At 38.0% G+C, this 26,623-nt stretch overlaps 1 protein-coding gene across 2 annotated transcripts in view; it reads left to right on the top strand.

The window, feature by feature from the left end:
• The window catches only part of CDK14 (cyclin dependent kinase 14), a 316,567-nt gene that overhangs the window by 207,036 nt on the left and 82,908 nt on the right, over nucleotides 1-26,623 (top strand). For both annotated transcript variants that reach the window (XM_056337644.1, XM_056337645.1), the window contains 2 exons: nucleotides 6,486-6,549; nucleotides 19,272-19,320. In XM_056337644.1, coding sequence (XP_056193619.1) covers nucleotides 6,486-6,549; nucleotides 19,272-19,320 — 113 coding nt within the window. The remainder of the gene's footprint in view (nucleotides 1-6,485; nucleotides 6,550-19,271; nucleotides 19,321-26,623) is intronic.

The following is a 26,623-nucleotide window of genomic DNA, read 5'->3' as shown; positions in this document are numbered from 1 at the left end:
ACTTCAAAGGTTTTTTTATTACCTTGATAGCATTTACAGGGATATAAGGAAACAAAAAATACAACTTGTTTTATACATAAGAATAAGAATTTGAAAGTCTGATTTTGTATGTAAAGAATTATGGGCTCTTGTTTAACACTTTCGTTGTGAAGAGGAATCATGCAAGTGACGTTATATTTTCTGTATGCTTAATATGTTGCATCTCGAGTTCACTAGTATTTTCTTCCTTACCTCTGTGGGAATAATGAAGGGATGTTTTGATGACAGTTGACTGAAAAGAATACGGAAAGTGTTTCCTACATAAGAAAAATAGGTTTTACTAAAGTACAGTTTTCAGGCTCTGAACAAGGCCTTTAGTGTTTTCTACATGTGAGGAAACTGCCTTGATCACATAGTTTCACTTCGGTTGTTTTAACTTGGAATTGATCGGGATTCCTGGTTTAGGAACTGTATGTAATTTTTGCCATTCATTTAATGAAGTAAGGCTTGATATTTTACATCTCAAGGACAGTGAATAAGGCATATGGTCTTTATTTTTCATGAATCCAAGTGAATATATTGTTGCCATCTTAGCTGACAGACATTGTTTCTGTAATGAAAAATCAGGTGACTTTTCCATTGCAGCTGGGAACCCTGGAACATCCACAACCTTCCCAAAGTTAAAATGTGTTCGGCCTCAATCTAACAAACGCGTAAGTGCATTACACAAACGGGTAGATTTATTGCCCCTTACAGAAACTGAACTGCTAAGCTCCTGATGTGAAGAAATGACTGATATTGAGGCAATTCCATTTCTGTCTCGATCTGTTAGATATTAAACTTGACACTCAGCTGTCATCCATCGTGCCCAGCAGAGAGTCAAAGGAAGCCTTGCTGCAGTTGTCAATCAGCAGACTCTGAGTCAGCATGCATAATACACAAATAGTTGCTGAATTATTTTTTTAACCCTTGATAGTAAGACCAAATGCTGAGCTGAAGGACCACGTTCCTCCTTCGGTCTTTACTACTGGACATATGTTGTGCTTGCTGACATTATCAGGTGGCAATGCAGCTCTTTCCCTGATTGTGGAAGATGTGGTTAAGATCTACCTAACAGTGACAACTCTGGAAGGGAATGCATCAGTAGGTGGATCATCTAGACAAATGACTTGGCACCAAAACAGACTGCAAGAGAGAGAGAAAGATCATGTACGCTTCTCCTCTTCCAGACCAGATGGGAAATTCCGTGTTCAGAAGTGGCTCTGGGGGTGATGGAGCTGCTGTAGTGAAAGTCTGGAACTCGCAATGCTTTTCAAGATCTAAATCTAAAGCAGTAACGTGCTTCCCTCTAATGAAAAGGAAAAGAACTCTGGGTTTTGACTATGTTGAAAGCTTCATTAGATATGTATGTTTTGGAAGTATATAGCAGATTTTTATTGAAAAACACAACTTCTGAAACCTCCAAAGCTCATTCAACAGAAGGGAACTGCTGATTTGGAAATGGCTCTGCAATATTTATCCTTTTCCTCTTTTTATGAAGTTCAGTTCCTCAAACAGCTATAGTCTCCCATGGTACATCATAGCCAAGGACTCGCTCAATCTACTATGTTTTAGCCACCAAATAGGAAGACTGGAACAGAAATCTCAATGATCCTTAAAAAGAAAAATAAAATAAGAAAACATTTTTACATCTAGCTTGTAACTTTTACTAGTTGAAATCCTAGGGCATTTTTTCAACGAAATCCTCCTTTTATTAAAAGGAAAAAATTCACTGTCCTGACATTTTTTTGACTAAACTTCGTTCATCAAGTTGATCTAATGTAAAAGATTTGAAAATTGCTTAGCCTGGTTTCTGTAAATTCTGTCTAAGGAAAGACAGCTCATTTGCATGCTGATCTTGTTTTTCATTCTGCTCTGTTGCTACAAAACCCTGAATAATACCACAGGCTGCACATTCTTTGTCTTGTTGAAGTCCAAACCATCGCCTTTCTTGAGCACTGTCAGATCTAATGGGTTAAAGCATTATTTCAGTTATTTACAGCATTGTATATTCAAAAGTTGCAGTGCAAATGGAAATGCTTGTTCCTTATTAATTATGCCAGCACTTGGGAAAAAGCTGGTGGAGAGAGATTTCCACTGCTGCTCATCTCACAAGAGATTCAGATGACTTCTCTGGACAATTTGTTACCCAGAATGACCTTATTGCATGGCAGTAATCAGGAACGTTTTTGCGTTCAAAGCAGAGTACAGGACAATATGACTAATTGTGTTGGTAGAGTGGCATAACACGCACCGTAAAATAGTGATTCCCTTGCACACCAGGGAGCAGGTTAATTAAGGGAATGATGAGTCTTTGTAAAATCAGATGCAAACTTTTTTCTTATGTTAAAAAATTGAGGCAATGCAGTAGACCTTAATGCATTTGTGCTGTGTTTCCTGGGAGATCTTTCTGTACCATGCTTGTATATGGAAATTTGAACAGCAGGTTCTGTTTTCATAACTTTCTGCCAAACAGTAACAATGTCAACTGGCAGTAAGGGTATTTGGCCTGTACCCTGATATATTGTAAATCTGTTATTTTTATGTAAATAGATTCCTTACTCTACAAATTAGATTAGAATCTGATTCTGATTTTTGAACAGGAAGTTTCAAATGAGAAGGTCATTTTATCTCATTTGTTAGGGAACTAAAGAGCCCAGAGTGGTGTATGTAGTGTGGAACAGCAAAACCCCAGTAGGTTTTGGAGTTTTTGTTACAGAAACCATAACCATCCTGGTCCTGGGAAAACATTATATCCATTCAAAATTTGAGAATTGTAGATTATTCTTGTGTTGGCAGTTCAGTTAAAAAATAGGATATCAAACCATGCAGGTTGAATGATTACCTCACTGAGAAGCAGATTATCAGTAGAGAAAGTGAACAAGTTATATTTTTCAAATAATTCTCAATGGTAAATAAAAGCTTATTTCCAATATTAAGTTGGGGCTTGATTGCCAGTGATGGTTATTTTCATGGTTTTGGAACATGAATCAGAAAGGAAGTGTTAAAATGTAGAAGAGACAGAAGTCTTGGTGGCATGCTTGGGATAAGAAGTAAGTAGTGGACCATGAAAGGATAGTTTGGGCTAGGAGGTCACCTGTAAAGTAACAGCTCCTGATGTTCAGTTGTTGTCCCGGGATGCTGGGTCTTCTGTATCTTCCACTTCTGCTGGTTGCTGTAAGGTTAGACTTGCTCTCCAGCACTGGCTGGGTGGCCAATCGTTTGCTGCAGCTGGCTCCACCATAGAAACAGTTTGATGCTAAGATGTTGGCAGTGGTTTGGTTTGGATGATCAGTGTTAACTGCTAAGGGACAGTGTTTTGGAGTAAAACCAGAAGACTGTTGCATTCTGCCGTCCTTCTCCACTTTCCTTTTGCATGTTGATCCCTTAATTCTCTCTTGTAAACTGCAAAACAAGGTAGCTCTTTCTTCCACCATGGTGTTACTCGTGAACTCCTCTTTGTTTTGTTTGTAGCAGGTGTCAAACCTCATTGCTTTGGGTTGCCTAATCCCACCTCATCAAAATGGGATTGATTGCTGCTTAGAAGAATCACTTGCAAGGTGATGCTTACAAATCTTCTTTATGTTGACACACCTGTGGGCAGTGACTGTTTCATCTTACCCAAAACCACAGTTGTTTTGGTGCTGCTTTCTCCTTCTTGTTTGTTGATAGAAATTCACAGTGTGACTATCAGTATTGTGCATGTTAAAAATTGTGTGGAAGGAGGATGACCTTTACAGTGTTTGTACTATGCATTAAACCAGTGTCTGGATCCTTGCCTGAAATACTAAGTGCCCGTACCTTAAAAATGTTAGAAAACCCTAGTCGTTTTTAGCCTGACAGCTACCCTTGGTGGAAGGTATAAATATTATAGGTGGTCTGAGTACTCCAATGCACAGAACTTGTTTGTAGCTGGCTCTTAAAAATTGTAGCAGCAGGTGAGCTGGAATATTAGAGAAATTGATTGGAAAACTAGTGAAACAAAAAATTGGGACTCACAGAAGATTACAAAAGTGATCTCTCACCGAGCCCTCTGTTTCTGGACCTGAGGTGACTTTGAAACTCAAAACAATCCATTTCTTAACTCCAAGTTCTACATAAAAATAGTCTGATAAATATTCTGCCTTGCACTGGAAGCTTCAGATTTTGTTAGCTGGTTTTAATATTCATCTGTACAGTGCCTTAGCCCTTAGCTGCCTATGTCTCCTCTAAAATAAGAGACAATTAAAAACACACATTTAGAAAGATGTGACTAATTTTCTTATGTTTTACGTGAGAATATTCCTTTGATTTGCTAAGAGGAGTTGCAAAGTCGAGGACCTAGTCATTTAAACGGAGCGTGCGAGAATCTGTTTTTAATCCACGGGCTCCCTCTCCTGGTCTGGAAGGCGCTTGGCACCAGCAGCTTGATTAATGCAGAAGCTAAGTGAAAGTCATTTGCAAATTGATTTAGTGAAATAGTGTCAACGGTGTCTCCTAACTGCTTCTTCTATGTTTAATGAGAGAGTTGTGCTCTCCCTAATAGCAGTAATGAAATGAATATAGGTGTTGTGATGAATCAGGATTGCAGGGCCAGGTTTATCTTATTCAAATGCAGATTAAGACATATTTCACAAGGACTGAAAGCAAGGTCATACAAACAGTATTTACAAATAAATCAGTGAACTTGCATATCCAAATAACCACATGAGCATATACTGTCTAATCACATTGATACTGTCATTTTTGTTTCTCTGACACATAGGTGCTCTGCTTTCATTTCCTACTACATCTAAATTGGACTATTTTCTTACGGTATTTGATAGTAGAGAAAAATTACTTTTGCATTAATATTCTTACATTAGAAACGTGTTAGTATTGTAAACTGTTTAAAAAACTTGAGGCCTTAGAGTTAGAAAGCACACCTTGTAGGTAAGAATTGTATCTATGTAAGAGGTTACTTACTTTTGCCTCAAGTTTTTAAGACCATTTCTAAATTTTATGAAATAAATTTCTGGCAGAGTTGAAGAGTATTTTTTGTGGTTTAGCTTTCCGGTCTCACTTCTAAGAATTCTTCTAAGCTTGAATTTATCAACATGAACAAATGTTTATATAGTTTAAGAAGTGCAACAAATATTCTCACGTGGTCTTTCCTTTAATGCTTTCAATGCATATCTATATTGCAGCAGACACAATTAAAAAACAAAATCAAAACAAACTTCTTCACCTCCAATGATTGGTAGTAGATGTCTTGTAGCTTGCCCTGAAGTGTTACAAACCTTTCACCTACTTCAACCAAAGATTTTCACACTTAGTGCTTATTTGGTGCTGATGTAAGTGACCACAGAAGATCAGTGACTCAAGATATGCTGGTTCAAAAGATTTATTTGGAAGATCTGCAGTGTAGGTAGGGGCAGGGCTGATGGGGAGTTTTATCTGTTTAAGACAAAGCAAAATAAGCACCAGACTGGAGTGAAATGCGTTCACTTCAGAATACTATCAGCCTTTTATTCCAGGCCTGAACTTATAACAAATACTGAAAACAGCCCCTAGCATTTTCATGTGTTAGGACTGGGTATAGATTTGTAACAAGAAAGATCCCACTAGTGAAATAACAAATTCCACAATTCATTCAGAAATGCATTTCTAGTGCTGCTAATTTAGGTGTTCCTCTTGGCTTCACTTAAAGTAAGCACTGACAGTTACGTCTTACGAAGCAAAACCAGGTTTGAGAGAACTAATAATAGCAGTTCTCTCAATGTACTTACTATTTGTGCCAAAGACATGGGGGGGTGAACTTCTCATGTAAGCAGAGGATATAAGATGCACATGAGACATGTTCAATACTTTGCTACTGAAAGTTGTTCCGACTTACACTACAAGAAGGTGGACAATTGAAGTGAATAGAAATAAAGCATAATGCGTGAGTCAAAGTCTGTTTTTCCTAATAATTTACTATTTTTTTTGTATACTACAGCCATTTAAAATGACAACTGTTCGCTGTGCATTCTGGTTCATGCCATGCTGTTGGGCCATCTGCTTCACCATTTGTGCAGACTTTCTATCCTAGCATCTATTAGGTATCTGTCCATCTTACTTAAGTTTACAGGGGTTTAAATTATTTCTGAACTAAATATCTAGCCTCTGTAACACCAGCGCTCTGAGATATGCAGGTAGCCTGACGCTTGTTAGTGGAAAGTAGCTTTAACATGTATTTGTTAAATAGGCAGCCTGACAGGAACACAGCACCACTATGTGCTTTACTGACTCCACTGGTACCTTGAAACCATGGTAGTCATTTAATTTTTTTGTACCCTCTCCCCTTTCCCTAATGGTTAAACCTATTTAAAGCTCAGATTGTGAAGTACATTGGGCTTACAGTGAGGAGTGGCTTTATGCAGTGCAATGACTTATTAAGCCTTTTCTATTAAAGCAATGTATGCTTTTTTCTTTTTTTTTCTTTTTTTTTTTTATCTTTTTGTGCACAGGTACTTGGAACACCAAATGAAGATACATGGCCTGGAGTCCAGTCTTTACCCCATTTCAAACCAGGTAGGTTGAAGTACCAAGTTCATCCAAATTCTCTTCCTGGAAATACAGGGCACAGATAATTACATTTCTACTCACAAGCTTCAAAATGACCTGCTACGCAGTGCATAAACTGTAATGCATTTCTTCTAGCTGCTTACTTTTTATTGTGCTTGGGGGGGTGGTTCCTCTGTTTAATTTCTTTACTTTCTTTTGCATTTTCTCCAGTTTATTAGAGTATGAGCCCTGACCTGCTTGCATTCCTCAGCCACTGAGTATTGTACCTTTCAGATAGCTGGTAGCCTGATTCCCAATCAGTATTACTTTTCCGCAGACCACTATGAACTTTGAGGAATACTAAAGGAAAGTAGAGAGTAGAGAAAAGACTGTCAAAGCTGAAGTTACAACTAGATCATCTGTTAGTACCTTTCTACAAAGGTTCAATATTTTAATGTGCATTGTACTTGCAAGTTGTCGTATTCTACAACCATTCTTGAAAAGCTGTTTTACCGTCCGATACCTTTGTGCGAGAGGGAGAAATCTGTTCCCTAGAGACCAGAAGTACGTGGTCAACTTCATTATGTATGTATGTACATATGTATGTATGCATGTATATATAGTTTTGTAAACTTTAGAGTAGGGATCTTAGAAATACTGGGTTTTAAACATGCCCAGCAGGCGAATGAGTAAGAGACATGTTGGCAGGTGGGGGTGGTGAAATACTGAACAGGTTGTCCAGAGACATTTGACATCTCCATCCTGTTCAAAACCTGACTGGGCAGAGCCTGAGCAGCCTAAACTTCTTGGACCTACTGTCAGTGGGTTTGGACTAGATGGTAAAGAGAAGGTTACTAGATGCTTTCAGATTAAGCACTTAATTGACTCCCAGTATATATTACTAGAATGAGTCTTCAGTTTATAACCAAACACCTCCAGTCTGGAAGTGAGAGAATTGACCCAGGAATCCAATTTCAGATGTTTTTGTCCTTGCAGGCATAAGGTCTGTCAGTAAACTCCTGCTTCTCCTTTACTGCAGATGATAGTCCCTTCAACTTTTGTCATAAACTGTGACAACCTATGGCATGCTATGTCATTTAAACCTAATTTAAAAGTCATCTTATAGGTCAAACATAGGGCAGAAGATTGCCTTTTTGTTCCAGCCTGCCTTTCTCCACTCAGATCTGCAGCATCGTAGTGGCTTCTTTGGGCCAGCAAAGAGGCATGAGATGGGGCAGAAGAGTTGAAAAGGACAGAGATCTAGGCAGCTCTCAAAAAAGGGGTGTGTCGGGGTGGTGGTGGAGAGTGAGAAACAAATATATTGTAGGGCTGACTTCCCCTGACAGTAACATAAAGCCTCGAGAAAAGGGAGCACAGCTTTCTTGTACGTTGCTTTTCAGTCTCTGTCCTAGTGTTTATTGCTGTATACTGAAAATACTCCCTAGTGCTCTCTAATGAATTAGTAGAACTTCTTTAAGTAGTACAGTTTTTCACTGAAATACTAAAAATATTACAGTGTCCTTCCCTAAATCAGTGTGTCATTCAGTTTACAATGAGTGTTTCTCATTCTTGATACTGGTTAAAAGGTGAGGATATACACAGAATCCTTACAGAAATTTTAACAAGTCCAAAGACATTGTTTATATTCAAGAAGAGTAAAGAGGAGGAGAAAATCTTGAGATATCAGTGAGTACTCAGGGTTTGTTCTTGTTTTTATTCTTCTGCGTGATATGGGAAAGTTTTGAACAGTAGATGGCAGCCAAGAAATTTCCTGGTTTCATTTTTCTGTTTGGCTTCCAAGTATGTTAAGGGATGTGGGTTTATTACCATAGAACATCAGGAAATAAATGCACAGTAGGCACTTCATTAAATCTAAATTTTATACAGGCATTGTGTTAGACTTGCTTTTATTTTCTTTGTCCCAGACTATGGATTTTGTCAGCTACGAATATATAATATTTATACAAATGCAGATGGGGACAGGAGGAAAGGTGCCTCCAAGACAGAAAATGGTCACTCATTATTTTCACCGTTTCTGCATGGTGTGGTCTTTGTTCTCTCAGATCCTTTCCACATCTGTGAAGTATGTCGATTTGCAGAGTAATTACTTGTTGTCCCTGGCAATTTTTTAATCTTTCTAGGGCCCGTTAATGCAAAGCACTGAGCTGCTTAAGTCCCATACACTATGGAGGTCTGAGAGCACTCCAAAGGGGTAAGAGCCCTCTTCTGTATCCATACTACGTTCTGCTCTCCCTTTGTACCACCCTGTATCTTTCATGGCCTTGAGAAATTGGTGGGGTTTTTTTTGTCTAACAGTTCCCTATTTGCTGATTATAGAAATTACAGCAATAGAAAGCATAATCTAATTGGACAACCAAAACTTGGCTTACATACCCCAAAACTGAGTAATTGAACTTTATGCTGGTAAAGTGTGGAATGGTTAGAGGAGCAAAACACATCGCCTCTGGGATCATACTAGGGTATCAGCATCTAAAGCATGCTCTGCACAAAGTGGAGACCAAAAAAAAAAAAAAAAGACAAAACCTATGGGCTGGGCTGGAGTTACACTATTTGCTCATGCCATTAGGGTCACTGGAGCTGTTTGGTCATGGATACCAGGTTCTCTGCTACTTCTTTAAAAAAAACTTTCCTTCGTGCCATTCTGTGCACAAAAGTTTTCTGGCTATGGCAAGGCTGCATTGTCCCCTTCCACAGATGCTTCACCAGCCATGCACCCCTCCCTGTTGGTCTGAAATTGTTGTTACACCCTAGAGAAAATTTCCTCAGTGCATGGGACTGAAAGACTCTTCTTTCCCAACTGACTTCTTTGGAGCAAAAAATGGACGTCAATGCTTTAATAATACATGTAAGATGACTTAATCTTTTCTTTTCCCTAGCAGAACAATGCAGGAGGGAACCTGAAATGTCTTGCCAAATCTGAACCAATTCCATTCTTCTTTAAGATTTGTGAAATTACTGCATTTGAATATAGATGATACGGGGTTAAATAACTCCTGTGCTTTGCATGTCTTCGTGAGTTTTAACACTGATAGCTGCAGACAGTAAGTGTGATAAATTGAGAAGTGCAGAGGTGATGAGAATATCAGCATCTGCTCGGGCAAGCCTTTGATGCTATAAACTGAATTGTGTAAACATAAACCAATAGGATTTGAACAGAAAGTATCAGTGACAAATAGTTACTATAGTTTAAAAAGTGCTGGGTACATTAAATGCCTGTGGAGTCAGGAAGACTATTGAGAGTAGAAACAAGATTTTATTGTATTTCTTGTTTGCATACTGACTTAAATAACTAATTTTCGTGCTGTGAATTGATAGGGCACAGTCCTGTACTGCAGAGAGCTAATTGCAGTTTACCAGGAGAAACACGTCTGAAAAACATGGCATTAGTCTCTTCTCTACTAGAGTGGCCAAGGGTCTGATTATTATGGAAAACAGCCAGAGCATAAACAGTTATGATCTCTGACATCTTAATGTGCAGGAACATTTCTGAGGCTGTATAAGAAATGTGTTCCTAAGGCTAGCTGGGGTGGCTTTACATTATCTAAACCCCTAACCTCAGTGATTTTAACAGCCTGTAACTGAAAATAAAATGGTATAAAATAATTTGTTTTGCCATTTAAAAAGTCAGAAAACAATTTGTATTTTATCTGCCTGCTTTGAGATCTTTGATTACTTTCTATCTTATAAATACTCTTAAGTAATATGAGAGATATTTAAAGCTAAAATTTGGCCTGGTCTTTGAGCTTTCTCTGTGCCTCAGCCTCAGTCATCAGTTTGTGTTTGCACCTGTGCAGACAGACACACATGCACACGTGTCCTGCTTAGTACATTAATTAAGGATAATCTAAACAATGCATTTGAAAATCCTGAAATACTTCAGAAGTATTTTGGTAACTTTGGCTTGCCTCTGTGATTCACTTTGAAGCTGTTGTGACTGCTGTAATCTTGAGTGGGTTTTCCTGTGCTCACGTATCACCAAAGAATGATGAAGCAACATTCCGAAACAAGCTGCTTCCTTGCCAGTCTTGTGTCTGAGCCTTCCTGATTTTTGTGTATTATTCTCTCCATTGTCATGAAATCTCCTGTTTTTCTTAGCTTGGATTCAGAGTCCTGCCCAAATAATAATTGAGCAAGATAACCATTTGGGTCAACATCTACACTTAAGTTTTTACTTTGCCTACATTCTTGGTTAGTATCTGGGACTGATGCTGAGTAACCTCCATCCTGAGACGTTAAATAGAGATTTATCAGAAAGTACTGTCAATGAGCAAAGTGGAGAAGGTAAGATACGGTCACAAAGGAAGATAAATTGATGTTGGCCATGAAGAGATGGTAATGGTCAAGGAGAAGTAGTAACTTGTTAGGAAGGTGGTTAAAACATGAGAATGCTTTGTAATGTTCACTGTGCATCAGTTCCCTTACAATACTGTTTCTAGGAGAAAGAAGGTTAAATATTTAATCTTGGGCTGATGGCATAGGAGCCTGAACCTTGCTATGTTCAATAGATGATCAGATATCATATAAAGTAATGCACCTGAAAAGGTGGCTTTATGAGACAATGTAAACATCTACTGAGCAATGATTTTTAAAAGAGATTCCCTGAAGTCAGGATAAAAAGAGTTAAAAGAAAGAGATTCTCTTTAAGGAGAAAGCAGAAAGCAAAAATAAAGCAGAGCTAGAGAACAGCTTTATAAGGAAATACTGCATAACATGGAATCTGCCAGTGATTGAGATACTTCATGGATTTATTTAAACATCCCGAGTCTATGACTGACAATACCACTGCAGAGGCTGGTGTTCTGACTCAGGAATTCTGCTTTGCTTCCGGAGTGATCAATAAATATAGATTTGGTTTAGAAATGTGATCTGCCTACCTGCTTCTTAACAGCTGATGGATAGCCAAGTTTTTTCAAAGGCTTGTCTTCATTTAGAGTAGTGCTGGGCTGAGAAACTAAACTGCTTTGGCACAAACTCGTGGAAATACTTTATATGAGGACATACGGTTTTTCAAACTTTCGTAACAGTTTTTCTTAGAGAGTTTCACCAAAGCCCGTCAGCAATTCATTATACACTGAATCAATATCTTGTTTGTTTACATCTACACTGATGCCACTGAATGTTCCCAGGTGATGTGGGAGTCTCTGCTGTTAAAGCAGCCTCTGGCATGCCTTTAGCTCATAACAACTAGCACTTCCAAATAATTAATTCCCAGGCATGATTTGGGAGTTAATGTGGGCTGGGAACCATTCCTCCTAAGAAGGAGGAAGTTCCCACCTCCTGTATTGGAGCACAGAGGTTGAAGGGTGCTGCAGCAGTGTGGACACGAGACAGTGATGGTGTCTTAGCCAGGCAACAGTCCTGAGCACACAGAAATTACTCGTATAGATTTGAGTACTTGGAGAAAGGAGAGGGAGCTGTAAAAGAGAGATAATTTCAAATTTCTCCCCCTCTTCTTCAGTTTTGACAAAATTGTAATATTTGGTGTTTCCTCAAGTATGTTGTATCCACAACCCAAAGGAAGCAGAGTTGTGTTTTCACCATTCTTTAAACAAAACCACATGAAACTGAAAAGTTAAAAGTAATTTACATATGTAAGGGAGCCAGGGTGAGCACTGCTAAAAGGCAGAACCATGTAATACAAAAGTTCAGTGCTTTAGACAATGCTAGCTATTAAAATTACATTTTCTACTCATGATCAGTAGGGAGTTTAGAAAATAGCATCCATCCTTCATATTTATACAACCTGTGCTCTGCTAAAGCAGGTGGTTTTGGAAAGGAGGGGAAGAGAGAGGATGAGGGTGGAGTGTGGAGGCTTGAAGTAATTTGTCTCAAGACATTTGGCATACAAAAAGAGCAAAGTTTAACTCATGATTATGGTAAAACTCCAGTTGTGATTGAACTTCAGTAACAACTCTTAATTGCACATTAGTGCTGCAAATAGTGCTTGAAAAATTGCTTTTCAGCATGGATGCTTGTCTTTGTATCTTTAGCTAACATAGTTTACATATTTTTAGGATTGAATCTTTAATAAAAATAGTATATGAATCCTACATATCACAATGCGCAGTGTTAGTCACTTTAGACTTTTAATTTAAATGTAAAGAAAACCCATTTAAAGAAATCATGCATTAGACTTTTCAAAGTATTAATTATGGTGATGTTTAAATATTTGCATTTAAGCTAATCACATTTGGTTTTAAATAGAGAAGAACATTAATCAAGGAATGCATATTAGCCAGCATGTTTTGATTAACAACATAAAAAATGCCTTGAAGTCAAACTGCATTTTAAGTTCTTTGGTTTAGTCTAGAAGCTGATTATCAATAGTGCTAAAAAGAAGCTAAAAAATCAAAATGTAGTCTGCTTTTAATTCCTTATGTAGCTTTTCTTGCCTATTCTAGGTCATTTCAAGGCAAACATGGCAAAGGTATAATAGTTCATGTCTTTTTCTGACGGATAAAAGAGAAAAAACCCTCATCTTGTTTTATATTATTTAAAATGCAAGTGCTTATTTTTTCAATTCTCACAGCAGACCAGTAGTTCCTTCAGTGGTCTGCTAATAAGCTCACTAGTGAGTTCTGCTGAAACTCGCTTCTGTTTGAACCTGCCCTTGATGCAGGGCTGTCAGATGGAGTGTGTTTATCAGGCAGATAATGATGTTTGCAGTGGAGTGCATGTAGGTATATATGTGGGCACACAAGTAAGTATGATTATAGAACAGTGTTGCTGTAGAGTGGTTGTGTAAAAGAGATTAAGAAAGAGAAAGAAATAGAAATACTGTCTATTTCTATAAGAAATAGAAATACTGTTATTTCTAAGGCCACTTAATACATGTGGGTGTAATGGATGAGCTTTCTGGCACCAGCTATTTTCTCCCCTAAGTCTTCAAGCTGAGTACAAGTTGGGAGCAGTTGTTTTAAGACCGTAAGTTTTTGGATGCATCAGGTTTGTCAAATCAATCGCCTCAAGAAATTTCCTCCCTCTCTTCCCTCTGGTTGCTCACTTCTGCTTCCATTTTGCAGCTGGTATTCTAATAGCTTCATTGATGCTACTGTTTGTGGGGCATAGTCCTAAAAACTTCCTTGGCACGCGAAGAATGGAGTACGCTGTGCTGCAAGGTCTGAAGCAAAGAGCAGCTCAAATCCATTTACTGCGGGAATAATGTTTGTGTAACTGCACCACCCAGCATCTCCGAGTGGGTCGTGTGTAGGAATCTTGGCTCTGAGGCTGGGCTGCTGAAGGTGTGCGTGTAATGTGTTAGCCTACTCCTTTTTTATACTCTTTTAAAATCTTAAGACTAAATGGTATGCTTAGAGGAAGATCTTGCAATTGGTACTTTTTTCCAGTGAGGAATATGAGTACTATACGTTTGCTCTTATTTAGGCAGCCCTATGTAGGGAACTCTTTACACAGCATTTGATTATGAACATGCCACTTAATTTATCAAGATTTGGCTAACTTGGCCTTCTAAGCATCAAATGGTAAACACTTTTAGGTGCTGTGCGATTTTAAAAAAACAGAATCTCTTTCTTCTTTGTTTCACGTAAGCAAAAGTCACCTTTGACTAGTGAAATACAGCACCCACGTGAAAAGTCAGCTCTTTAACAGTGAGTTATGGTTGCTACTGGGGATGATGATTGTATATTTGGAATAAAAATGCAGAGGATCAAATTTTGTTTTCCAAATTTGTTCCCAAAAGATTTGCAAATATTTAAGTGTTTGCATAAGGGGAATTAAAGCCACACTTTTTACTTCAAATTTCAGATGAGCTTACTGTGTTGGTCTTCCAGTGTTTTTATTCAAAATAAGCACATTTAATAATAATAATAATAATCTGAAAAGATTTGAACTCTAGTATATATACTCACAATTTGAACTATCAAAATTCAAAATACAACTGAGATCAAATCTTGATCTGTAAACATACAATTTTTCAGGTTTCTTTAGTCTCAATGCTGATGAGAGTGAGCAGCTGCCTCAGCAAGATGGTGTGCCTCACGTTCTTGACAGTTAATTTGCATGTGCTGGAGGATGGTTGCGTGGGTGGGGGGTGATATGAGTGTCTGCATAAAATTCTTGGATGTGCCTGTTTGCTTTTCAGTTCTGAGGGAGAGGTGGTAAGTTTTCAATACACAGGGCTTCTTCCACAAGGTTGGACCAAGATTTGGATCGCCTGTGCTGCTGCCTTTTGTAATGTATGTCAGGCAAAAATTTCTTTTTTGGGGGAGCATTCATGGTAATTCTGCAGTATTTCCAGGATCTCACATACAGTCAAGATCTACTCACTGGTATTACTATTTTTTGTGATCAAATCAATGGGAGCATCTAAAAAACAAATACCAAAGCTGTATGCTTGAAAGTATCATAAAACACAATTTCATGCAGTTGGCCACAGTCAGATATGTATAGCTCTAGATTTGGTTGTATTAAATCTATCTAGCAGTAAAGAACAGAGGCATTCGTACAGGTGTGAGTCATTCACCCTGTAAAGTAACTCAGAAGCAAACTTGAGGGTGTAATTGTGAGACTGAATTCCAGTTCTGTCATTAATTGAACGCAAGCAGAAGATATCCAGATAAAAGTTGGAAGGTTAAATTACCTCTTTTTTTTGCCTGTGTTATGACTGCAAGGTTGGTGTTTGTAGGTATGCAATATTGTGGTTTCACAGACTTAAAAAAATGGATCGTGATGGAGAAGCTCAAGAACAAGATTGCTGTAGCTTCTCTGTTCTGGCAACGCTGAAATCAAAATCAGCTGGTTTTATTATTCTGGTTTTTATTCTGTAGAGAAGGATTAATTCAGGAAAGCACTAAGAGCTGGCATGTACATGAGGCTGGGCTCAGTTACCACAGTAGTCCCAGCTAGTTATACTGTCCATGGAAGTTAACAAGACTCTGGTTGGAGGCATGACCACAAAGCTATGTAGAAAAAAATGTGAGCTGTACTTTACTGATATGTGGTTTCTTTCCATTGAAAGAATTGAAAGCAAGGAGCCTCTAATCTGCTTGCAGTAGAGGGGAAAGAGTTGATAACAATAGTTGGGAGAGGCACGGTCTGCAGTCACACGGTATATAAATGGAGTTTGAAGTTGAGGACTCAGGACTAGCATTTGCTTCTTTATAGACAGGGTTTCATGCTATCCATGTTCTCCCTCTAGTTTTCCCTCTCCCTGCCTCATAAATATGGTGTATAAGGTACTTATTTGAAAAGGGGTTTAGAGCGGTAGATGGAGTGAAGAAGGAATATCCCTTTGAGAAGTATGTTCATTTTGCTTATGCATGTCCCTTTTAACAGCATTTAGGCAACTGGTTCCAGTGTATCCCTTTTTCAGTGAGAGTTTATCTGGCATAGCAATAGTTTTTCAGTTTCTTGCAGGACTGAAACAGATCTTTGGACATCAAGACCTTAAGACAATTGGGCCAAGTAGTGATTCTGTTCTCCTCCCACAGTGAAAATAGCTTAAATTTATTGAAGTAAACCTGACAGTCCAGTCAAGAAAATAGGTTGTATATGGTACTTCTCAACTGTTTTAAGTGGATGTAGCTCTGTTGAAGTCAGCATGCTGTTTTGAACCAGCTCAGTATCTGACCAAAACATATTGCAGAATGACAGATAAAATCAAAATCTATCTTTCCCCAGGTCTAGGTTAGCTTTTCAGCAATGCTTCAAGTCAGTTCAGTTCTCTTTCCACCCAGCATTTTTCTGCACCAAAATAGATTCATGCGCAAATCTGCAGTTGATTAGCTGAACTCCCATGTGTATCTCAGACTTGTTACGCGGCACTGTCTAGCTGCATCTTATTTTTCAGTCCTTTGTCATGAATGAGTGGATGGTGTTATGGTTGAACTACTTATAAAATACAGAAAGTGTTTATTTTCTTCCAGTTTTTATGGGCAAGTGTCTGCTCGCATACATGTTTTTAATTCATATTTGTGAACTGAAATTCAAGGGTGAGCTCAGGTCCTGCTGAGGCCAATGCAACTTAACTATTAACTTTACTGGAGCTCAAGCTTTTCCTCTAGAGACCAGAAGCTGAACTAGTAAACAACAGGTACAATTTGAATTGTAACGTTCCTCTCCCTTGTCATTTTGGGTCATACTCTCAATGCCAATACAATACTTGAACTATTCACTACAGAATATGTACTTCAGTACTGAGTTTTTATTTGTGCTATCAGGTATTAAAATATAATCACAGGCACCGACGCCAGTGCCATGTTACTGGTACTGAACCGTGGCTGCATCTAATAGTGATCCTTACTACTTTGCCCATTGGATTTTAAAGACCTGCCTCGGGGCATGGGCACATCTGTAGTAGATGCATCGCGTGCAATGTATAATAGAGATTAAAAGAAACTGGCATTTCCTATAGTTTTAATCTGGATGCCTCCAATATGAGAAGCTATTTTGTTTTAATACGTGCACACAGAAGATTGTAAGGAAATCTCATTACTTGCTGCTCTCCGTAACTACTCCACCACTTTTTTTCCCCTCTTTAACCCTTACATTCTGCACTCATTGCATTATCAAGACTTAACAGACAATAGAGAGAAAAAACTACTACAGTGGTTTAAATTAGTTTTCCTTTTTATAGTATCCAAGCTGCTAAGAGCCTGGGATAACTGACTTTACCAGTAATTGGAAAGTACTGTAGAGCTTCTAATTTACAAGGTTTAGGATGTCAGTAGTGTCAGTAATTTAAATGCTTCTCAAGTTCGTACTAAGTTACATGGTAGCATTTTCAACAATGAGACATATCAGAAATGAGTTCAAATATGTTATAAAATTGCACAAAATTGACAATAAGAATATTTTATCTGGTGAGATATATTTACAGAGCAATATCTTTTCTGTTTGTGAAATATACCATATGACCTATAATTTATTTCTTACAATATTCTTATCCTAACAACAAATTAAGGTTTGTAACATTGTATAACATAGGTCATAAAAATTCAACCTAATAGTTTTAGTTTGTTGAGAACTGTGTGATGATAGCACATCTGGAAGTTACTGAAAGTCATCTCTTTTCTTAGCTAGACATCTTCATTCTGACAGAGGAGTCAGGTGTGTGCTACTTTAATCATCATCTACAGTAGTCAAATATTTTCCAAGTGCAGAAACTTTTTGTTGGTAATAAAAAAAAAAACACCAAACACCCCACAAAAAAATCTTTCAAACTTCTATTTCATACTGTCATCTACATCTAAAAGTTTTTAACAGTATGACTATGTAGTTAGCATTTGTTGTTTTTTGCTGAGAAAGTTGAGTAAATTTAGATACAATATTACATAAGTGATATTTATAATTTATATCGGTGCTAAAACTAGTTACAGCCATGTAGCTTCCAGTTTCCAGTACGCTTGTCATACATATATCTAAGAGGGAGTGATTTCGTTGCTTTAACTGCATCAGTGTGGATAAAGCAACAAAATTTGTAAATTTGAAGTGGCCCTCAGAGACAGATTGCAGGTCTGTCACTTACTGAAAATTTCCTATAGTGAAGTCAGTGAGAGCTGAAGTTTCTGCATATGTCTTTTTAGTTAAAGAAAAAAAAATGGGTATAGGAAACAAAATCATCCACATTGATGCTAGGGTTTCATATGGGCCATAGTTTTGGCATCTTTAGAACTGACAATGTATGGAGTATACATGTCAACTTTAGAACTGACATACACGAAGTGTACAATGCAGGAATTTGAACACAGTCCCCTCCAAAGTTACATTTGCAGTTGTTTTGCACAGTAAAATGCATGCATATGTGTGTGTATATATATATATCTGTTGTAACTGTACAGTGGGCATGTTAAATGTCATGCTTATGGGTGGAGAGGAAGGCAAATCAATTTTTCCGGTTTTGTGGAGTATTTTGTAAGTTTAGGACTTCTTCACAGTAACCAATGCCATCACACTATGGTAGCTGGCCAGGGGAAGTACCAGTCTACATGGCAGGATTTCAGTGCAGTGAGGCTTCATGGAAAATGTTGCTGTATTCTCCAGCTGGACTGCATTTGTTTATTCCTGAGAGGCACTTAGAGCTGACAGTACTGGCTCTTCACTTCTGCAGCAGCTATCATAGCATCTTCTTTTGCCAATTAGAGTCCAGCTGCAGGGGAAGCATCTTCTTGGGTATTAGAGGGAAAGTAATTCTATCTGAACTTAAGAACTTAATGTTTGAGTAAATAAGCTGTCATTGTACTTGTTACTTCTTGTTATTTATGTGTTCTTTAGAAAATGGACCCTTATGCGGCCATCATATTTTGCATGTCCCTATGTGTCACACAGACCCGTGCTTACTCTTATACCTCCTGAGAAGCATAAAAATGTGACAGTGAGGTGGCATAGAATTGTATTTATGATGAAGAAAAAAAACCCCAAACTACATTTCAGGCTTCTTTTATTTTTCCCTCGCAGTCAAAAACTACTTTAGAAATAATTGTAAAAATTGCCATTTCTGTTGAAGCTGCAGTAAATGAGCTTTAGGTCGTGATGGTTTGGTTTGGTTTGGTTTTTTTTAACAAGTTGGGGTCTTGGCTTTGGGGAGATTTTTTTTTCTCCCTATTTCTGTGGCAGTTGCACCTATGCTAGTTTTCTTTCCCTGTCTTGGGACTTGAGCTTCAGTAGTTACATAGAAATGATGAAAATTGATGGTAGATAAACATATTTGAAAAAAAAATAACCCTGGTTTTAGTGTAAATAATTAAATGTGCCTCTTCTTTTTCTTACAGAACGGTTTACACAGTACAGCCCTAAAAACCTTAGACAAGCATGGAATAAGTAAGTTGTTGGTTGTTTTTTTTTAAAAAAATTACTCTTTTGACTCTCCAAGCGTATGATTCATGCCAAGCCAAAGTTATCATAGTTAACTTATAATAGCTCTATCCTTTTTAATTACAGGATAAATATGGAATTACTGAAGTATTATTCTAGTCTACTTCTGCCAGTTTTGAAAGTTTTTCAATTGCCAATTACCTGTAAATAGGCAGAAACTGTATATTGTCATGGCTCCTTCTTGGGGATGTCAGTTGGCAAGTGTATCGAGCTCATTTACAGGTGCTGTGTTATTGCTTTGGGCCATCAGTTTTGCATCTTGTTTTCTCTGTTCATCTATAACAATTAAGAGACTTTTAAGTATTATGTTTCTAATCAACTTCTGAGTGTTGTTTCCACATAATCTTTCCCTGTTGCCAGGTCCATCTGGTCATTGCTGTAAGTTGATGACTGTACTGTTGTATATTTTAATTATCATGACTGAAAAAACGGAATGCGAATTCACCACCCTTTTTTTCCCCCTTTTAATGTTCCCTGACTTGTCACATTTACATCAGATGGACAGATGACACAGATGATACAAAGCTGTTACACTCAGAATCCAGAAATGTTGCCTAGTAAGCCAGGAATGCTTAACCGATCATCTGTGTAAAGTTTACTAGAAGATTTCTCAACACATGAAGGATCTTTGTAGACAGGATATTTGGGTAGCACTGTATTGAGTGATTAACATCTCATATTTTGAAGAAAGCATACACAGTTTGAGTTCAATAAGCAGGAAAACATCTATGTCAACAGCTTGTCTTGCCAGAAAAATTGTTACAATTTTTCTCCACTCTCTTTTGACCAAAATTTTTTGCAATGAAGCTAAGCCTTTGCTGCACCAGCATTACTATTTTCTTTCTGATACTCATTTCAAATTTTATTGTTGGTACCAACTGGCTGTCTTGTTAGTAGTGTACCAGGGAGTTGAGATAAATTACCAAGAGACTGAAACATCTCCTCGTACAAGTTCACTACTGAAGTTGAAGATAATGAAATGTTTTGGTTGAAGGAACTTCCTTGTTATAAGAAAAAAGTTAATGACAAACCCTTTTTCAATATCCTAATTTATTAGCAATGGAGTGTATCTACAGCTGTAAAATTCATAGCATGGTCACTTGCCCAAGAGGTTGATGAGGTTTATACTTTGCCATTCTATGACTTTTTGCTCTGCTTCTTCCCAGGCCAGTTCAGTCCAGTGTTTTGGACTGAAGCACAAAGGCATTTTTCATTTAAAACAACCTGAAATAGTGGTTAACTGAGGGAGGTGAAATCTGTTAATACAATGGGATCATAGTTAAAGTTAGGTGCTAGCTCTTGGGTGTAATACCATCGATGTTCATCATTTGAATCAGAACCTGTATTTCTGCAGTGCCAGGCATCTTTCATGACCCTGTAGCTCGGTCTGTGTTACTACTAGATCCTCTATGGTTAGGACTAACTTTATGATTCCTGCAATGAGACACATGAAGCTGGCAATGAATCCAGTGCAGGCCTTCACAAAGGTTTATCACCTGCCTGAGTTTGACTTTCCACAGTCTGTAGAAAAGTTTCTGCCTTGTCCAGTTCAGGCTGGGAGCCAAGTTTGGTGGCTTTTGTAGAAGAGTGCGTCTCCTGTATACTCTAGGGGGAGCAACAGGAAGATTAGCTTCACTTACTTGGCTTTTGTGAATATCTCAAACAGTTTTGCCAGTTCTTGTTATCTTTGCAGGCATCTTGCAGTGTTTAACTCTTCCTCAGTCTTACTGCTTGGAATACTATAATTCCCTGAAAGTTACAGCTTTCATTTTAAAAAGTAAGCCACTAGAATTGCCTGTTTTCTGTCCTTTAACAATGAACCAACTTGCAAGTTCATTTTTTCTTTGAAAATAGTTAATGAAATCCAAAAGCTTGGAAGAAGCAATTATATTACAACATAGGCAATTAGAACTGGGTTGGGGAAGAGGGACAAGGAAACTAATATTGATGTGAATGTATTTGCTTGGGGATATATATATGCATAAGTAATGTGAACAGATAACTGGCATGCTATTCCATCCATTCTGCAGCCACGGACCGAGTGTTTTTCTATAGTTTAACAGCAGTTAAGCCCAGCAGTATTTGCTGTGTATGAATAAGTGCAATAATAGATCTGAATTTTAGAAGCTATCTCATTTTCCTTCAAGAATGTTGCATGACATTTCTGTTTTCTTAAAATACAAAACAAGAACAAACCCTAGTTTGCTTAAAACAAACCCTCAGTCTCTGAGATTTCATAATTGACACAAGTTATGATCACATCACAGGCTGACTCAAAGAAGACCAGAGCTTTTTAATTTCTGAGAAGCCTCTTCAAAAATATTTCTACGTTTTCAATGCTCCATGCATAAAGGATTTGCAATTTTTCAGCATAAATGAAGGGATTGAAAAACTGAAAGCAATGGCATAGAGCTCAGGACTTCATATGTGTGCTTCTACTATAATAGGAAATATTCAGTGCTTCAAAATTATGTATCATTTACGTTTAAAATGTAAAGGATTTTCTCTTTTTCTAGCATAAATATCTTTGTGCTGTATTAGAGTCTATTGCTTGTACAGCTGTAGTTATTTCTTATAGACATCGTATTCCCAAGGGTTTATAATTCAGCTATAAAACTGACACGTGGACAGACTGATTCATTCTAAAAATTTGCTTTCTTTATTAGCGTGTTTCAAAAAGCAGCAATCTCTAATCTTAAAAAAATTTTTTTTAACATCCTGATTTAATTTGTTGAAGACTGTTGATAGCACAAAAACGTCCCATTTGAAATAGAATTGTTTTAAGGGTAGTTGGGATAAACGTGAGACCTAAGATGTGGAGAAAAACGTAACAGCCTTTTGTTTTTAAGTAGGTATTGGTTTTGTTACAGAGTTACATCCTTTTGACATGTTAGTGCCTTTGAAAGATATGCCTTCTATAACAGTATTTATAGTCTTGGAAGGATTTACATGTGTTTTTAAACATCTCTGAGGTGAAGTCCTGTTACTGCATTTTATAGAGGGAGGTTGAGATTAAAGAAATTAAGGAGTTTGTCACACAGAAACTGCCATAGAAACTGTAAAACAGAGCACAACATTGGAGTTCATGCTCCCGGACTGTATGAAAACACTAATTTTATAAACATGATGAAACTTTCACCATCTGCTGTTCCATCTTTAAGGCACAGTGTGGCCCTTTATCTTGTTTGCATATATATTTTGAGGTCTTAACATGGGAAAGTGAGAATGTGGTTTAGAAGTCTTCAAAGAGGCTTACCTCAGAACATATATTACGATTCAATTTAGGTAAGGAGAGGTTACTAGGAGGAAGAATAACACAGTTCCAAACACCTACAGAGCTCTGTAAGGCAGAATGAACAGAGGCAAACAACTCCAACATCAACCCCCCAAAAAGCCACAGATGGTAGATTGGGGCAAAATAATTGCATCTGACTGACTACACCAGCTTCCATGAGATGTGCATTTTAAAGGCAGAGCCAGACAATGGAACTATGACGGACACAAGCCAGCGGCTCTTTAATTCCCAGTCTAACTGGAAATTAGCTGAAAGTGTGGAATGTGACAGCAACAACAAGCCAGCCAGCAGGCTCATGTTGTAAGAAGTCAGATCCCTAAAATTCTTGGAATAAAATCGGTCAATATTACAGGCTACTTTTGGGAAGTATTTGAGGGAAATAATGTAACTATCACTTAAAATGAATTAAGTTCTTTGGAGACGTTCACACTGAATTTCTTCACTGGTTCTCAAATGACCTAAAGACTGTAAAGAGAATATTTACTAGCCAAGATGTGATTTATAAATACTGTAGAAATCTTTATAGTTAGGAAACAAAACTTGCATTGCCATTTACTTCTATCTAGTATGAAGCTTCACCTGCATTGCATAACCTAATACATTGTGGAATGTGTTTCTAAAATACTGGTCTAAAAAGAATTAAGATGTGGTAATCTGATCTTCCTGTAGAGTTCATAATGAATTATATTTTCACCTTTTTCCCTGAACTTTTCTGTTTGATTATCTCTATACAATAAAACCAAGAACAGCTCTGCCTTCAGAATGCAATGCAACCTCTTTCAGTTTGCAAAAGCTTCTCCACAATAATAAACTCTTACAGAAGAATAACAAAAGAGAAATAATTATCCTTGTGTATATTTGGTAGGATATAAAAAGCTTTTTCAGATCCTTCTGTCATAATGGGTCATATTGTGAGAAATCAAGTTGGAAAGGAAAGGTGCAGTTGAAAACAAATTCTGCTCTGCATAAATAGGACGACTACTTAGTAATTCCCCAACCTGGCAGTATTTATTATACAAATAACACTTTATTCTCACAGTTAGTCCCACTGTTGGGGATTTCTTCCTTTAACAAGATGGCCTCTGTACTTGAGACTTCCTTTCCTGAGGCTAGGGCATTTAAAAATTGTATTCCAGGATAGCATGGCCTGTTTTGGGACTCTTATTCCAGGAAAACTTTTTTTGAAGAAAGCAAAGAGAGTGAATAGAGAGGAGTCCATGTATTTTGAGTCTGTATTTTATTTCAAGCATGACACAGACTATGGAATTGTTTAGAGCTAAGACTTGGGAAGAGTTTTTGGTTTGGGGTTCTGTTGTTTGGTTTTTATTTTTAAGAAAATATTTGCCTTCGTAGGTTATTGACTAAAGGCAAAACTCTCTTCTATTTGTCACTTTTATCCCCTTCACCTCCTGTCCGGTCACCAGCATTGCACATTGTAATGTAGTCTGTAGTGCCACTGAAAGAATATTCAAGCTCTCAAGCACAGTAAAAACAAAAAGCTAAAACATCTCTGATGGATAAACCCAAGCAATAAGAATTTAAAACTGTACCTGTGCAGAAGACAGCTGTATGTGTACGACCGTGCGCAGTTCACGCCCGTGGAGGCTGCACGGCAGCGGTCCCCTCACCTGCATTTGAGGAATGAGTGGGGGGAGCGGGAAACTGGACATAAAAGGAAGAGATTTTGTAGAAGTATTTATGATTTAGAGGCATATAAACCTACCTCCGCCTCCTGATGATTTGCAGTGATACTTCAGTTGTACTGAAAAAAACTTTTTAAGTTCCCGTTTTGTTTCCTATTTCCTGTAAGTACCGCTTTATCCGTCGTTATCTTTTGCCTGAGGGACCTTAGGAATCGTATCATGAGAGAACGCCTGTTAACCTGCGATCCAAACAAGAAGCCATTTCCCGGATAGCAAAGTTATTACACTCTCCTTATAAAAAAATAACTTGTATAGTGTCCGGTAGCGGGCGGCCGTGCCGCGCCCCTCCCGGGCGGCGGGGGGCGCTATGAGTCGGCCGGGCGGCGGCGGGCGGCCCTATGGGCCGGCCGGGTGGCGCTGTCGCCGCTAGGGGGCGCTGTGGGCCGGGCGGTACGGCGGCCGCGACTGCAGTGGAGGGGAGCCGGCAGCGGCCCAGGATTTTTGCTACAAATATTTCCCCTAACGTTAGGGGTTTTTGTTTATTTCCCTACGTAATGCGGTTTATTAAATCGGCTTCAGGCAGATGGAAGCTGCATGTTTGCACTCGGGTGCTGGCTGCTGTGCGTTGCGCCCACCGAGCCCTGTGTCACCTGCTCCTGGCGTGGCGCGGCTGTAGCCCTGCAGCGGGCAAAGTTCTCAGCCCAGGCAGGACCGCCTGGTGCCAAGCTGAAACGCACCGCAGGCTTTGTCAGTTTTATGGTAATGAATTATACGATGCAGACTGAAGCCAATGGCTGAGAAAGTTCTCTAGTTTCCCCATTTATCCTTTTGCCAAGTCGAAAAAATCTTCACAATTTATATTTGACTGTTTCTTTCAAATTGGAGCAACTGTAATTTCCTCTAATGTTATATACCTTTTAAAACTTTGAGGGGAGGTTATTCCTAACAGACCTCATTCATAGAATGTTTATCCTGACATTAAATTTATTTTTGCTTTATTTTAAATTCCCCCTCCTTTGTGTTGCTAAGCTTTGGATATTGTGTTACATCCTCTTGGTCCAGTTAAAAATAAATCTCTTAAACTGGACCACAAAAACCTTTGTCCTCTTTTTTGGAATACTAATAACTATGCTCTTTCATTAGTCAAGCTACATTGTGGCTGTCCTTCACCTTTCTCTTCCACAACAGCTGTGAAAATATAGCCCCAATGCACATGGATGTTCTTGGTTGTCTTCTGCAACATTTATTTCAGTTTCTGCAACTGGGCTAGAGTTTGTTGGCATTATTATCGCTGAACTGATCCATATTTTGGGTTACTTTTCCCTGGAAGTAATTGTTTGTAGTTCTCTATGCACTATCTTATTTGTAGATTGTCTGCTGACATATCTGACTTCTGTTAGCTGCTTTGTCTGCTGTGGTGTTTTCAACATTTAGTTTCATCTAAGAATTGATTCAGTATGCAGTGCGTAGTCCAGGTCATTAATAAAGATGTTAAATAAAACTGTGACTAACACTAATCCCTCTGGCACACAGCTGGACACTTCCCTTCCAACTCCGTGCATTGCCACTCATCATTACCCTTTGCTTGTGGTCTGTCAGCCAGTTTTCAGTCTATGAGATGCTGTATCACATCCCAGCTCTTTGGAGTTTGTCTACAAAATAAGATTTTTTTAGAGAAATTGTATCAAACCTTATCTCTCATTGCTTTCTTCCATCAATGATTAAGTCAATTTTTAAAATTAAAACAGGTAATCTAACATCTTGTTCATTAGTCATCACTTCTTTTGATTGCCATTTTGTCTTAGTTTTGTTCCTAAAACTAATTTTGCTTCCATATCATCTGTTTTGTTTGTATTGTCTATATTTTGCTTCTGTGTTGTGTGTCAATGTCCAGCAAATATTTGCCAAGATTCTTTTCCTTATTTGAAAACCAGAAAGGAAGTATGTTTATATATATCTTTTTTCTAAGTCTAGTACAATACTTCAGAATGCAGAGCAAAATTAACTAATGTTACAGTAACTTATAAGCCTGTGAAGAAAAATGAGGAAAGAGAACTAACTCTACTTGTGTAGATTTCCTGGGAAGACTTTTAAAAGGTGCCCTACATTTGTTTGCTATCCTCACTAATTCCTTAAGAATTCCTTAAGATATTGAGACATATATCAGATAGACATGTTTATTTGGTGTTTCCAGGTATGGGTTTTGGGGTTTTTTGTGGGGTTTTTTTTCAAAGTATGTTCTTCATTAACGTTTTTGAGTACTTACTGATCAACTCTTTTCAGATGTTTCCAGTTGTTCTTTCTCCTTACG

Source organism: Falco biarmicus, chromosome 4, assembly GCF_023638135.1.
Source record: "Falco biarmicus isolate bFalBia1 chromosome 4, bFalBia1.pri, whole genome shotgun sequence".
Lineage (NCBI taxonomy): Eukaryota > Metazoa > Chordata > Aves > Falconiformes > Falconidae > Falco > Falco biarmicus.
Note: the sequence above shows the minus strand (reverse complement) of the source record. Positions and strands in the feature narration are given on the sequence as shown.